The following is a 15803-nucleotide window of genomic DNA, read 5'->3' on the forward strand; positions in this document are numbered from 1 at the left end:
CCCTCACGCCAACGGCGCCCCTCGCTCCAACTGCCCCTCGCGCCAACGGCGCCCCTCGCTCCAACAGTTCTCGGGCGGGGCTGGGGGCCGCTAAGCGCCACGCCACCCGTCACGTGACGCGCTCAGCGCTTCCCCCTCCACGCCCCCCCGCCCACCGCTGGCCGACTTCCTGCGCTGCCCGGGCCGGGCCCGCCCCGCCGCGCCCCTCTCCGCCCCCGCCGCGCCCCGAGCGCTGGTTGGCTGCGATCTGACAACGCGCGCGGCAGCGCCCCCCGCCCCGCCCCCCCGCCGGCTTCACCCCGGCGGCCACGCGCGGCTGGCCGCGAGCGGGTGGAGCAGTGTCGGTGCGGCCGTTAACCGCCGGCTGAGGGATCGCTGAGGGGACCCAACGGGCGGCTGAGTAGGCGGCTGAGGGGGCTGCTGAGGGGGCTCATGGCTGCGTCGGACCGGATGGTGCTGGCACCGCTGGTGGGCGCCATCGATCAGGGCACCAGTTCCACTCGTTTCCTGGTGAGCATATCGTGGGGCTTGAGGCAGCACCGGGCGCTGAGTCGTGCGGGGACAGACGGCGGCCCCGTGGCCTTAGAGAGCCGTTGCTTCCTCTCCTTCCCTCTTCTTCCCTCTCCCGCATCTTTGCGGGGTCCCTCCGACCTCTGCTGTGCCCTTGGGGAAGGGCAAGGGGAGCGGGCCGTGCAGGGCCGTGCTGCCGTTGTCCCGTCTCCTGTGTCTCGCCCTGTACCGGCATCCCTCCGCTCCGCGGCAGGCCGTGGCTTTGGCATCGCTTTGGGGAAAAACGGACGCCAGCGGACACGGGAGCGGCGGAGCCGCCGGCCGACCGGCGGTGTCCACGGGCGATCATCTGGTTGCCTTGCCACCGCCCTCAGTGGTCAACAGCCTTTGCAGGTCCCGCGGAGACCCGAGAGGAGCCAGTGCCTGCCCGACCCCAGAGTGACGGGGTTTATGGTTGCCTCTTGAAGGGCTGCAAAACCCTACTGCTTCGAGCTGGCAGCGGTTTAAATCTGTCGGGTATCTCTCCCTGAATTAAATAAAATGTGCAGGATGCTCAGGCACTAGAGAAATAGATCCATTTGAGTTCAGTAACTGTGGTTAGCTGCTGTTCAAATGAGGCAATGACTCTGCTGTGTTCCCTTCAAAAACCTGCTTTGGCCTGTTGGAGTAACTGCTACAGTTCCAGATGCTACAACTCTAGTGTCACTGCATCCTGTGCACTGTAGGTATTCAGGTGACTGAACTTGTAAACTTTAAGAAAGATGGGACTGTTCAAACACCAGAGGAAGACAGTTTATTTAAGGTTGAGATGATTACTATATTAATCTCATCTATATAAAAAATTATAAAAGCCCTTTAAGGATTTAGTTATTTCCATATCGTGCAATACACATTAATAAATGTTATTATATATGAAACATTATATATAAACTTCCTGCTTAAAAATGTACTGTCACCTAATCAGTAAGTCATGGTAATTTAACTTAGACCCCAGTGATAATTTCTACTGTGGAAGTGGAATAGAGATGACTAGAGAAAAAAGTGTTATCAAATGTGCAGTGCTGAACTAGGAAGATGAATGTTTGGGGTTTGTTTGGTTGGTTGATTAGGGTTTTGTTTTGTTTTGTTTTAATGCTTCCCTTGTGGCATTTTCTTTCATGAAGCAGTAGACTAGAATATCTGCTTGACCTGTGTTACCATTATTACTCAAGATCACGACCTTCATGGGATTGTCAGATGACAAAACACAGATCTGAGGGAGGAGAGAAACTCCAAACTGACAAACGACACCAGCAGGCTATCTTGGAATGCAAGTCAGGAATCCTTTTTGGAAAAAAGACTTGGAAAGTTTTCCTATAACACCTGAAGATAAATTTTATCAGCTTTACTTGTGTCCTGAGTTAACTTTTTTCTTACCCCAAAAGAATAACAGTAGTAGAACTTATGAGACAGCGTGAGCTTTGAATATATATTCAAGGTCCTTTTGCAGGTATTCCTACAAGTTCTTCTAAAAAGGAATTTTTTACACTAGATTCATTCATCAGTGGTTTGCATACAGTCAGGGTTTTTTTCTGTCAGCATGAGGTATGCTTCCTCTGAGGATTAATTCAGGTTCTCACACAAATAACTAAGAGGCCATAATTCTTCCTTTCTTTTTTTTTAAAGTATATTGTGTCTGTCACTCTTATAAATTCTTCATATATCCTTCTCAGTTACTTTCAATTAACTTTGAAATAGCATTGTCTCAAATTTGTCACAGTGGTCAAACTTTGTGGTAATAAAGTTATGTGGATTTGAGCAAAAATGGTAGATCCATCACAAAATTAAATCATAACATTGTATAGAGGGAAAGGAAAGCGCAAAGTGTTCAGAGATCTGCTACAAGGCACATCAGTCATTCAGGCAATAACACATCCTTCTAGAGAATTCTCTGCTGGAAAGAGATTGCCACAGTTAGAAAAGAGACTTTACTTTGAAATCATTTAAGCCGACATGTAATGTGGTCTTTTTTGCCTGAGTTGTTTGACTCTATCTCCGGATCTTTTACTGTATTAGATGTTTTGTTTACCTCTCTACATATTTTTTTTTTCCTCTGGTGCTTCCAACAGTTTTCATCTTCACCAAGTCATGAGTCAAAATCAAAATGTTGGTTGCTTTGCACATGTCTATTCAGTTGTACAGTACAACTGTTACCTAGTTTAATACGGAAGACATATGATTTCAACCAAGTTAAAGATCTCTGGGTTACAGTTAGAGATTGCTAGTTTGCAAATGGTGTCCCACAGCAGACCACAGTAAGGGCTGACACTGCATAATATTTACATCAACAGTCTTGGGGGTGTTGGAATGCTCTCTCAAGTTGTAGATGACCACAAACCAAGGGAATGACTCAAATTCCAGTTGGAAAGGGGCCTGTCAGAAGCTTCATGAGGTTCAGCAAAGGTTAGCACTTGGGACAGAAGGTTAAGAAGCTGCTTGGTGAAAAAGAACCAAAATTCCTGCTGGACAATAAGTTGAATACAAGTGAGCAGTGTGTCCTTGTGGTAGTGAAGCTTAACCGTGTTAAGAAAAGTGCAGACTGCAGATCAAAGGAAGTAATTATTGCCATCTGCGTGGCACTTAGAAGGCAGAACTGTGTCTGGTTTTGGTCTTCATAGAGGAAGAAAGAGTCTGAAGAGTTGGGTTTCATCCAACAGAGGATCACTGAGATGATCATTGTGCTGCAGCTCAAGGGCAAGGAGAGTTTGGGAGATCACAGACTGGTTCATCATGGGGAAGTCCGAGCGTGCATCTTCAGCTATCTAGCCACAGTTTGCAGAGAAGACAGGACCAGCCTTTACTCAGATGTGCACAGGAAAAGGCAGCAGTCAATGAGCACAAGTTGCAGCAGGGGAAAATTCAAATAGATGTAAGGAGGAAATGTTTCACTCTGAGGGGCTCTGGGTCAGGGGCCCAAAAGGCCTGTGGAATTTTCATCCTTGCAGATAATCAACACTGACTAGAAAAGGCTTGAAACAACATGGTCTAACTTTAAATTTAAGCTTACCTGAGCAGTGGGTTTAGCTAGATGACCCTCTAGAGCCTCTTTTTCACAGAATTATTCTCTGTGTGGACAAAAGTTCTGAGAGATTCAGCTTACATGAATGAGGCTGTATGAGCACAGACCATAAAAAAACACCAGAACTTAGGTGCATTTCTGTTATTGTCAGTCCTTAATTATCCTTGCCTCTCACATGAAATGCACATTAAGCTTTTGCTACAGTTCTAACCTCCAGGGACCCTAATTTGGATCTTTGCTTTGCTTTTGCAAAATAAACTGTAATTGCTTTTAAGATCTCAACTTTTCTGTTGTTTGGCTGAATCTGCATTACAGATGGAGAGTTACCAGGGAGACCACAGTGCTTTAAGTACTGGTGCAGTTGTTTAGGGCTCATTTTCTTAAAGATATCAAACGAGAAAATAAATTGAGTAGGTTAAATAAGTGTACCCAGGTGACTGAATTCTGATTTAGATGTTTTGCCAGATATTCTCATCAGATACTTGAATCTTTCATTCTCCATTGTATTCTGCTCAAGAATCATATAAAAAAATTCCACTGTAACTTCTTTCACTATTGACCAACTGAACCAGTACCTTATCTCTTGAAAGGTATTTGTTGGGTAAAGTCTTTCTGGCATTTTATTCAGAAACAACAAGAATCTAAAAATTCAGTGAAGTACCTATGCAGTGAAGTACATACACAGTACTTCAAGTTCTAATTTTGTCAGTCAACAACAGACAATTTTTTTTCCCACCTTTTCTTTCTTTACTTAATTCCTAGAAGAACCATTCAAACCAAGCTATATCATAGTGTAACCACTTGTTTTAATACATAAAATCTGGGGTTAGATAATGAAAACTTAGCACCCACTGAACTTACCTTTCAGAGGGGAACCCATCCCACCCATCTACTGAAGTAATATGACCTCCTGGGCAAAAGCAAAACTTGATTGTATAGTGGACAAGAAGGGTTAAAAATATTGTAATTGCTTTATTTTCCCCCTTTCACCTTTTCTCACTAAAAATACATTGTAGGATTGCTTTCTTGTTCCCATAAGTACCTCCTTTTGGGGGGAGGGAGGTCTGTTCATCAGGTGCCTTCCAAGGAAGATGATTTATCAGAGACTTGTTAAACTGTGTTTATTCATAAATTCTAACTTCCTGCTAGTTAATGCTAAAGGTCGAATTGTTTGTCTGTTATCCTTCTCCCAGATGAGTTATTTCAATGCAAATTCAGCACTCTGGCTCTGAGCTTACTTGCCTACAAAGCTGTAGCTGTTCCAGTTTAACTTTGACTTTCTTTTCTTCCTACAAAAAGTGAGGGATCAGTGTCATAAACTGGAACAAGTTCTTAATGAATATGAAACGAAGGGAAGCAGTGACAAATAAACTTCAAACCTGTTTCAACAGGATTGTATTGGCATTATCTGAATTACTCATGCTTATTGTCACCTATTTCTGTCTCTCCCCACTGTCAGAGAGAAACACAGAAAATGTAGGGGGTTTTTTTTGGCAACGGGTTGGCTTGTAGTTTTGGGGTGTAGTTTTTTGGGGGAATTTTTGTGTTGGTTTGTTTGGGGTTTTTTTTTGATGGGGGGAGGGAGAGGAGGAAGGGAGATTCCATTTTTTCTATTTATTCCCCATTTTGTTTGTCATCTTCCAGCTTTAAATGTGATGACTTGTTTATATTTTGAATCCTTTACTGTATCAGTATTCTATTTATCACTGTAGAATATAGTATTCTTTCACTGAAACTTTTTTATCCCTTGCCCTGTGGTACAGGGATTGTCTGCTGCTTTTGTTGGGGATGTCAGAAGCTTGTGGGTTTGTTTGTGATGGTTTAGGAGGGCATGTTTTTCTAGTTCTTTTCTTTGGACATGAAAAAAATCTGTGCATCTATAGAGTTGTTTCTGTTGAGAGATTATAGCTCTTAGAACAGCTTCTTTAGAGAGAGGCAAAAAGCCTTGCTGTGCTAAAGCTTCACCCTTTATTGTCTGTGGGCCACATGCTCCAGGTTCAGTGAATGACCTTGTGTAATTGAATCTGTATTTATTTCCTGCTGACAGTAGGAATCCTTGTGCACTGCCTTCTGTTTCAAGGAATGCTGAATGATTAATGGTGAATGAATGCCAAATTATATATAACATTGTTACTAGGTTAGATACATATAAGTTCAATTTTAAATCTTTCTACATTTATTTTAAAAACTTAGTAAATGTCACTACACTTTTGGCAGAAAGGCAGTTTCATAGAATCATAAAACTGTTAAGGTTGGAAGAGGTCTTTGAGATCAAGTCCAAGGGCTTGCCTAGAGCACACAATACTACCAGTACTGCTAAGCCACTTTCTTTATTTTTCAATTAAATATCTCTTGCTACATACATGCAAAACTTAATCTCTCCTATTAACTATATGACATAGCATTTTAAAACCTATATCCCATTATATTAGCTCCATCCAAACTTGAAGTACTGGCAAAGCTTACCCTGTCAGGATAGCTTCCTGTCAAGCACGAGCTGGTAAATGAAACACAGATAAGGAAATATGGTAAAAAAGAATACAGTGGTAGTTTTTTTGTGTAATCTTTTGAATGGATAACAGGAAAGTATGACAATGAACCTTTTAAAAGCTTCTCTTCTGCACAGTGAAGAGGAAAAAATGTCAGGTTTTGGTACTTTTCAGAGGTTGTGCTCTTTCCAACCTTGGAGAGCTTCAAGAACTACCTAAATAAAGTCCTTGACAACCTGCTCTAATCTCAGAGCCTGACCATGCTTTGAGAAGGAGATTCTACTAGAAATCTCTCAAAGCCCTGTCAATTGTTCTATGATTCTAAGATATTATTAGAATGTTTCTAAACTTCAAAGTTTCACTCTAAAGCTATATTTCAAGGTTTTGAAGAACTGGAGAATCTGAATCTCATCTGCTCTTTGTCAGAATTGTTTTAAGAGTTTCAGAGTAAACCATATTATTTAAATTAAATCAAGAGTTCATGGATTAGAAACTTTTGAGAGAAATCCCTTAAAAATGTGGAAAAATGCAAGGAAGTCTAGAAGAGATTCAGTTGTATTCTAGAAAGTAGATATGTATAACTGAATTTTGTACCCTAAGCACAATAATTGTTTCTAATTCTGATCCCACTCTGCTTGCCATAAAAAGTTGGGATAGTGTCCCACTGGCATGATCTGCAGTTCATCTGAGTCTGCTGTTAGATTTTACTTTCTAGGTCTCTGAATGTTCTTCAAGCAAAGGATTCTGCATGGTGCAAGTGAGAAAGCCATTTCCCAGGAATTTTGTCACTGCCCAGTCAGTTACTCTGGCTTATTCATCATGCAATTAAGTTGGATGTTTTGCTGGGTGTCATCTTAGCTTGGCCATAGTAGTTTACTTTTGACAGTTAATGTAGTTCACTGTATTCTAGCTGAGCTCCTGTGTCAAGGCAGAGCCTCTAACTTCTAGCTCTTTAAGAACAGCCATAAGTATAGTCCTCAGGATTCTCTGCTCTGATGTTTGGTTTGGGGTTTTTTTGGTAGTATATCCATATCTAAGTAACTTTTCTTTTGCATGTGCTTCTTTTTCTTAATGTCTTGTGTTGCTGCAGTGAGGTCTCTATGTGTAGTTTGTTTTGAAACAATTTGGATTTTGCCTAGATGCTTTTTCTTTTTTCATAGTTTGTTTCCTTCTGTGATTTCTAAACTAGTACATGTGATTGCCTCTTAAAATCACTCTTCCTAAAAGTGAGCTAAGCTGAGTAAAGGCATATCTCTGGCATTAGAATATCAGAGCAGCAACTAAAGAATACCGGCAGTGGGTATTTAATGAGAATTATGTGCTGAAATGCATCATTAGTTAAATTTATACAACCTCCATAATAAAACATGTGGTTCTTTCCCAATCCATTGAGGAAAAAAACCAGTTATAATTAACACAAAAATATCCTTTGCTTACCTTAATTACAAAAAATAATATATCTGAACCCAAACTGTATGAATATTTGGGCCGGTGATAGAAAATTACTATCAATTCTCATGGCATGTTGTTTTTTTCAAAAGACAAAATGTCAATTTATTGTTATTTAAATACCTGTGTTCACACAAAAAAATTTGTATTTTATTTGCAGGTTTTTAATGCAAAAACAGCAGAGCTCTTGAGTCACCATCAAGTTGAGATACAACAGAAATTTCCTAGAGAAGGGTATGAGTTTTCTGTGATTTATTTTTTTTTAATTTGTGTACATTTTGGTAGAGCTCATGTGGTTTTATCTATGAATGATCAAAACTGAAGTTGATTAATAATAATTAAGAATATAACACCTTGTATAAAAAACTGTGAGGTAGGAGAAATGGCATGAAACCCCCTTACAGTGGGTGTCTGGTATGTGCTCCAAGTTAGGGAAACTAAAAATATTTAGTATCTGATCACTCATTAACTTATTTAAATTTTTAACTTTAAAGTTTGAAACTAAAGTTTAAGTGAGACTTAAGGTCTCCTTTTAAGTGGTAAAGCCAGTCATCTCAACAACAATTTTGTCGTAGTCTTCAGCTTAGTCCATAGAAATCCCTTAATTTGTTCTCCGAGGTGGTTTTTGTTTGGGTTTTGTTTTCTTAAGTGATCTATCACTTGCTGCCCAAGTCCTCTATATTGAATAAAACAAAACAAAATTCTTTGTTTTCCGCAGATGGTTTTGTTATGAAAATACATCTTACTGTCTTTAAAAGGTTTGGAATTCATTACACTCTTTCTAGATACATAATGTGTAGGTGTGATTGGATAGAAATGCTTAGCTGGTCTTTCAGACTGTAATTTTTAATATTTTTTTTCTAAATGTAATTTTTTTTTGTCTTTGGTGTTTATTATTAAAGATGGGTGGAACAAGATCCAAAGGAAATATTAAAGTCTGTCCATGAATGTGTGGAAAGGACCTGTGAGAAACTTCAACAACTGAACATACCCATCGTTAACATAAAAGGTATTCATAGTACTGACATGCTTATGGTTGAGAAAATCAGATTTTCTGGTGTTTAAGTCAATAAATAGATAGCAGCATGTGCTGTGCTCAAATAAATGTGAATTTGGAATTGAGAGCAGTTTGTTTGGGAGAAATAATGAAAAAGGAAGTCCTTTGTATGTATTAGCCACACAGAAGCGACAAAGTAATCTTGAAAAATCCCAGAGACAAGTGACAAATAAAGAAATTCTTAAATTTATATTAGGACTTCCTGGAAAGAGCTCCTTTCTGTGTCAGTGTTGTTACTGTCTCAGTTAGTGGTAGAAAAGAAAAAAAAAAAAGATAAATTCAGAGCACATGGGTTAATCAGCAAAAGCTGAAGGATGAGTTTTTAGAAGTAATATTTCTAGACTATAAAATGAAACATATGGAAGCTTTTTATTTCCCATTTACTTTCCTCTCCTCCTTACCTGTTCCTCCCTCCTCTCCACCTCTCCTTTCCTTCCCTTACCCCCCAAAAGGGGAAAACAAACCTTCTGAAAAGGATACTTCTTTCTATTTTGTCCTGAAGCCATTGGAGTCAGCAATCAGAGAGAAACAACAGTGGTTTGGGACAAGACAACTGGAGAACCTCTTTATAATGCCATTGGTAACTACTATATTTCTGAATATGCAATGTCATAAAACGTGTTGTAGAAAAATGCTCTCCTAGTTTCCTTTGCAGATTTGGAGCAGGGTAGATTTAAGTTAGTCATAAGGAGGAAGTACTTCAGAATGGGAGTGGTGAAAAAATGTGATGAAGACACCCTACTTAGGGACATTCAAGGTCAAATTTGATGGGGCCCTGAGCAACCTGATCTAGATGGAGATGTCCCTGCTCACTGTAGGGGGCTTGGACGAGACAACCTTCAAGGCTCCCTTCCAATCCAATGCATTCTATGATTTTATGATTTCATTGTGGCCTTGCCTACTAAATTATTTGAATTTTTTTTTTTTCATATCCGTGTGTTTGTATAAGCCCCTGTGATAAAAACAAACAAAGAAACAAACAACCAACCCAAAAAAACACAACCCTATTATGTTAAAATGATTACTTAGTCAGTAAGCTGATTAATGAGCTTTTAACAAAAAGCAGTGTTCTGCTTCACTTGTTTTTTTTAAATGAAGGATGTTACTAAATTTTCAAGATGCTTTTGGTTCAGGTTTAAAGGAAAAATGTGGTAAGTAGGCTTAATGAATAATTAGTGATTTTTAAGTTTTATTTTTGCTTTGCCTTAGCTTTTCATATTATGTCATCTGAGAAATGGTAATTGTCTAGATTTGCCCCTTGAGGCCACGTCAAATACCAGATTTAGTTTAGCATAGTATCACTGAAAATCCAGGACTCTTCTATACTCAAATGTATGTTGTTAACAGATTTATCTTAAACTCAACTACCCTGATAACACTGACAGCACTTTAGTTCAAAGTTTTCATAGGATTAGTAAATAATCAATCTGCCATTTGTTTTAACCTCTTAGTTTAATGACAGTCATCTGGTGTAAGCAAAGTAGGATTAGTCACTTGCTTGCGGTCTGATAGAGAAAAGTATATATATACTAGTACGTGGAAAATACTGTTTGTTTTCTCTAATTGTTTGTTCTTCTAAATCAAATGAGTTTATCTAACCATTTTTATGTTTTACGATAGTGCAGTTAAAATATAATGTCAATACAATGTTCATTCAGCTATGTGAAAAGCTAAAAATAAAAATAGGACTTGACTGGCAAGAGCTCTAGTTTTGTGTAAGAAGCTTGTATGTATAACTTTTCCTGTACTGAATCAGCTGATCAGTTCATTTTATTCACGTTCTCAGTATGGCTTGACCTGAGAACCCAGTCAACAGTTGAACGGCTTATTAAAAGAATTCCAGGAAAAAACAAAGCCTTTTTTAAGGTAAGGGATAGTCCAGAATATTTAAATGGTAGCTGAACTCTTATTGCTACAATGTATGATGTTTTGTATATGTGTGATTTAAATTCCCCAAATAAAATCTAAGTCAGTCGTAGCTTCTGTTTCCTCCTTATCTTCTCAAATAATAAAACAGGCACATAACATTTTGCAACAATCTGACACTGGGAAATGTTTGTTTTCCCAAATTATGTGGTTAGGACTCCTTACATACATTCAACTAGAGAATACAAATGAGAAATCGCTAGTGAGACTGTCTCATAATTTGTCTGTCATGACCTGTCTGTCATGTCTCATAACTTGTCTTGTCAGCATTCATGTGCTGTCTATCCAATGAGAAGTAACCGTCATATGCAAAAATGAAAAGCATGTAGACAAAAACTGTTTGGAAAAGTAATTTATTGATGTGAAATGTATAATCCTAGCTTCCCTTACACCTTAATATTGAAATTAATTGCAACTGATCTGAAAAATGGAGAGATAGTTTAGAAAGAACAAATTAATTCTTTATATGTATATATATGTATATATATATAAAATTTGGAAACTAAATGCTTGCAATAAAGTGTCATAATTCTTTGAGTTATATTGTCATTGCTTTTATATGCATTTCTGAGAAATGGAGAGATAGTTTAGAAAGAGCAAATTAATTTTAAAAAAAAAAATATATATTTTAATATATATATATAAAATTTGAAAACAAAATGCTTGCAAAGAAGTGTCATAATTCTTTGAGTTATGTTGTCATTGTTTGAATATGGATTTCCATAGATGGGGAATGGATGTCAAAATCATATAACCCTGTTTGATTTTTAAGTTCTATTAGAATACAAACTGTAGTTATGGTTCTAGTAGAATATAAATTCCACTCTGTGTTGTACTGCTCATTTTTGTTGTCGTATGGAGATAGCCTAGATAAGGCAGGACTTCTGCAAACAGCTGTTTCCACGTTGATGGTCTTTGACCTGTGTTTAGATCAGCTTTGATCTTTGTCCATTAATGCGCTGGTCATTTGTTTTTTAGACTTGTGCATTGCATGCTTAGCGCTTGTTTAAATAATAAGTTTGTGTACTTTCTCTTGAGTTTTGGTTCTTCAATTTTTACTTACTATCACCATTTTAGTATAGAACTACAATATTCATGGCAAAGATACTTCCATGATGTTTGAAGTAAATTTTTTATTTTACAGTTTAAGACTGGTCTTCCACTTAGCACTTATTTTAGTGCTGTGAAACTCCGATGGCTTTTGGATAATGTGGAAGAGATAAAGAAAGCAGTTGATGATGGAAGAGCTATGTTTGGGACTGTTGATTCATGGCTTATATGGGTATGCATTAGTGAGTTTATTATCACTCTTTCTGAAATTAATTTCCATTTCATGTGAATTCCTCTGCAAAGGACCATGGCACATGATGTCCACTGATTGCACCATCATGCGTCATGTCATCATGTCAATGCAAATTAAAGAGATTTCATTAAAGATCCTTACAAGGAGAACTTTTACTGTCATTGCATCACTATACTGTTTTTAGATGCTTATGAGTAGATTGCCAGTTATAGGTTGCTGTAAAATTTTTTTCTCATGCTTTTGGGAAAATCGTGGACTTTAGAAATGTGTATTAGTCACCTTTGCAATATAAGAATCCAGGAGGTGATGTTGTACCCTTATTCTCATGCCTTTGTCCCACTATAACAAGTCTGCCTATTTTCTTGTTGTGGAAATATCAGACATCCCAGTCACAAGCTGAAAGCTTTGTGAGTTTAGATTTTAAGAAAACCTAGCTTGTTTTTTTTTTTCTTGGAGACTACTGTTGATAATTTTTTTGTTCAGAGTTTGACAGGTGGAAAGAATGGAGGTGTTCACTGTACAGATGTAACCAATGCCAGCAGAACAATGTTGTTCAACATTCATTCCTTGGAATGGGATCCTGAGCTCTGCCAGTAAGCTCAGTTTTTCAGTAATATTGCTTTTTAAATAGATTCAATAAGTTATGTGTGAAGAAATTAATTTAATAGACTAAGATCAACCATTACTGTTGTGTTTACTATTAACATTAGTAATTAAGTAATTAATTACAATTAATTAAAAGTATCAGATTTTTCTGTAGGTGGAAGAATGGTTCAGAGAAACAATTATATTTAATAGTTTCTTTATTCCTTAATCAAATTTTTAAGGCAGTTGCAGTGATAGTGTCTCTGTTTTCAATTTAAATTCATTAACAACAATATTATAAAGATATTGGAAAAGGAATGACTTCTCACATGACAGAGTTGGATATGTCTTCAAAATACTAAAATATATACTGTTTTATTCCATAATTCAGTGTCATGTTTTGTAACAAGTGGAAAACCACAAAATGATGGATTAAACCCTCAAAATCCAAGATGCGTTTACACTTTTTTCTTTACATCTTAAATCTAGTTAAGAAAATAAATGCAATATGCTTTCTGATTTAATGCTGACCATATATATCAATTATTCTGTATTGTGTTCAGGTTCTTTGATATTCCTATGGAAATACTTCCAAAAGTACGAAGCTCCTCTGAGATATATGGTCTGATGGTATGTTTTCTTGTTTGTATGTGAAGTTAATCTTGTGAAAATATAGCTATAGCAATATAGATTTGGCAGAATTTCCATAGATTATGACTAATGGATTTTTCTAGACCAGCATTGTTTGATTTGTGATTAGCGTGTCAGTATCTACTGCTGTATAATATTATATGAAGTTGAGAATTCATTCTTTTCCTCTTTTAAATGTTAAATAGGCAAACCAGGACGGGAAAACTTTTTGATAAGGATAATAATTTGACTTTTTATTATGGTTACTTATTGCTTTTTAAAATGCCTGTCAGAATGCAACGTATAACCAGTATATTAAAAGAATGAGATTGATGTTCTTAGAGCACAATATTTTTGCTTCCTGTGCAACTGAAAAAAACCATTGTAATAGAAGTTTTCATGATCTGAGTAAGAAGACCGGACAAGACCCATAATGGCTTATTTTCACATAACTGAGGGCAAGATCAGTTCGTTTCTGTGAACTAGAAATTCACAAGTGACACCTTAGGTTGCCTTCTTTTTGAAAAATGAACTCTTCTTGTGGTGTATATTTGCATAATGCATATTTTGAAATATTGATGTCTTTTTAATCTTACTGCTTTTGGTGCAGCTCTGATTATTACTTGGGAGTAAATCATTATTTGTTATGGGGATATAGGGATGAAATGTCAAGTTTGCTATGGTGCAGCATCAACTCATCTGATACAGTGGCATCTAATTTAGTAGCTTCAGAAAGAGATAAATTGGATGTTGTGATTTTATGTTCTTATTCCTAGTAGTTTACCCTATTTTATAGTGAGAACATAGATGCATTTTGTAACTAAGTTAAAAGATTTTTATTTAACATACAACTCCAACTTGCCTGAAATGTAAGTATTTTTAGTAATCTGTTAATGGAGATGCCACTAGAAGTCATTGCTGACTTTTATTACTGTGAAGGTCTGATGAGAATGAGTTGTATTAAAACTGAATGAGTGAGGTAAATGGAAACTGAAACAAAACAGCTGGTCACTTCAAACATGAACTTTTCTCTTCCTCTTTCCTTCCATTTTTTTTTCCTTTTTCTTCCTTTTGCTGACTGTAGAAAATCTGTCCTAGCCTGGTGAGTAGAGGCTGCCATTAGGCTGACAAACTGTATCTTATCCATTCTGTTCAGATTCTGTGCATTTCCATTGGTTTAAGGGTTAGCTAAAAGCACACTTTCTAGACTAATTAATCTAGCAGGTATTTCCACAATTGAGATACTACAATTAGAGTTTATGCCAAAGTTGTTTCTAAAATGTAATTGTGATGTATGCTTTTGCTTTATTTTACAGGCTGTTGAATATTACTTTTGATCTTGAAGTTAAAAATATATTGTCTATCTCATTTTATAAATAACAAAATGGACCATTCTGTCTACAAATATTCATTTTATTACAGTGAAACATAGTTAAATTAGCAGTCAATTAAAATAAAAAGCAAAGAAACAAGAATCAGATTGGAAATGCACTTGCATGGCTTCACTGAAAACATGTCTTCACAATTTCACAAACAATTTAAAGACAAACATTTGTGAGACTAAGTTTCTTGTATTGCAAGAATGCAACTGAAAAACAGTGTGGTAGTTTTTAGAAGAAAATCTATATGAGACTCTGAATGCTGTATCTTAAAATGAGGCATCTGTCTGCTTAGCGTGTCATCACAATTACTTTTTTTTCTAGCCACTGCCATTTTGCACTTTTGCATTTTACACTTGACACGGACTGCACCGATTGCACTGAGTCGAATTTTCTGTATGCTGTGTTTTCAACAAAATTGATGTTAAGAACTATTGAGGTGACATAAAGTATGCTTGCCAATTTCCTGCTCTCTACTTTTTAGCGGTTTTAGGCATGAGCTGCATTAAGCTGAAGTCCAATGTACACCTGAGCTGAACCATGTTACTTATGTGATCCTTCTTTGTTTTCCTTTGAACATTACAAATTTGTATTACAAGTTGCTTTAAATTGTAGTCATGAAAAGCTAATTTGGAGCTTTTCTTTCTCTTTTTGCAAAACAGAAATCTGGAGCTTTGACAGGTGTACCAATTTCAGGGGTAAGTCCTACTTCAACTCAAATCTGGCATGAAAACCTGATATCGCATGAACATATTTCCATTAGAAAAAGCTGCAAGATAAGTGAATCCTGCTAGAAATTAAGCTGGTAGCTTTCTACTTCATGTTAAACGTGAAGTAAAATTTAGAAAGTTAATTGACTGGGTTCTTCATTATTAGGTTAAGGTCTGACTGTGGAAATAGAGCTGACAGGTTTAATGTATATGTGTAGTCCTGTTGGAAACTTAGGATGTCCAAGTAAATGAGGATTATTAACGAATGGAAGCAAGGTCTGGTTTATATATAAAAGGAGTTCATAATCCAGATATGTTGGACAGATTCTCTTTTTTTCCCAACACGTGAATAAAGTTAGTAAATTTTAATTTTAACTTCTTTAAATCGTTTACCACAAGAAGCACAAAACATTGAATTTGCAGTTCTTACAGAGTAGTAAAAAGCACACTTTGTCTGTATAGATGTGTCCTCACTTTCAGTTACCTGCATGCTTCTAATAGATTATAATTAAATACATCTGTTCATGTTCATTTTTCATGCCTCTGGTTCATGTACAGAAATAATCTTTTAAAAAAAACTTAACCCTTTCTTTTCAGTGCTTGGGTGACCAGTCTGCTGCTCTTGTTGGGCAAATGTGTTTTCAAGATGGGCAGGCAAAAAATACGTAAGTTATTGTGGAAGCTGTAAGATAAACACACTTGTTCTG

General features: G+C 37.2%; 1 protein-coding gene across 2 annotated transcripts in view; it reads left to right on the plus strand.

Moving 5' to 3' along the window:
• The first annotated feature begins 310 nt into the window (after positions 1–310).
• The window catches only part of GK (glycerol kinase), a 39695-nt gene continuing 24202 nt past the window's right edge, over positions 311–15803 (plus strand). For both annotated transcript variants that reach the window (XM_054166137.1, XM_054166138.1), the window contains exons 1-10: positions 311–510; positions 7667–7740; positions 8409–8515; positions 9066–9143; positions 10350–10429; positions 11634–11771; positions 12276–12385; positions 12941–13007; positions 15049–15084; positions 15694–15761. In XM_054166137.1, coding sequence (XP_054022112.1) covers positions 433–510; positions 7667–7740; positions 8409–8515; positions 9066–9143; positions 10350–10429; positions 11634–11771; positions 12276–12385; positions 12941–13007; positions 15049–15084; positions 15694–15761 — 836 coding nt within the window. In that variant the 5' untranslated portion in view covers positions 311–432. The remainder of the gene's footprint in view (positions 511–7666; positions 7741–8408; positions 8516–9065; positions 9144–10349; positions 10430–11633; positions 11772–12275; positions 12386–12940; positions 13008–15048; positions 15085–15693; positions 15762–15803) is intronic.

This window comes from Dryobates pubescens, chromosome 12, assembly GCF_014839835.1.
Source record: "Dryobates pubescens isolate bDryPub1 chromosome 12, bDryPub1.pri, whole genome shotgun sequence".
NCBI classification, from domain to species: Eukaryota; Metazoa; Chordata; class Aves; order Piciformes; family Picidae; genus Dryobates; species Dryobates pubescens.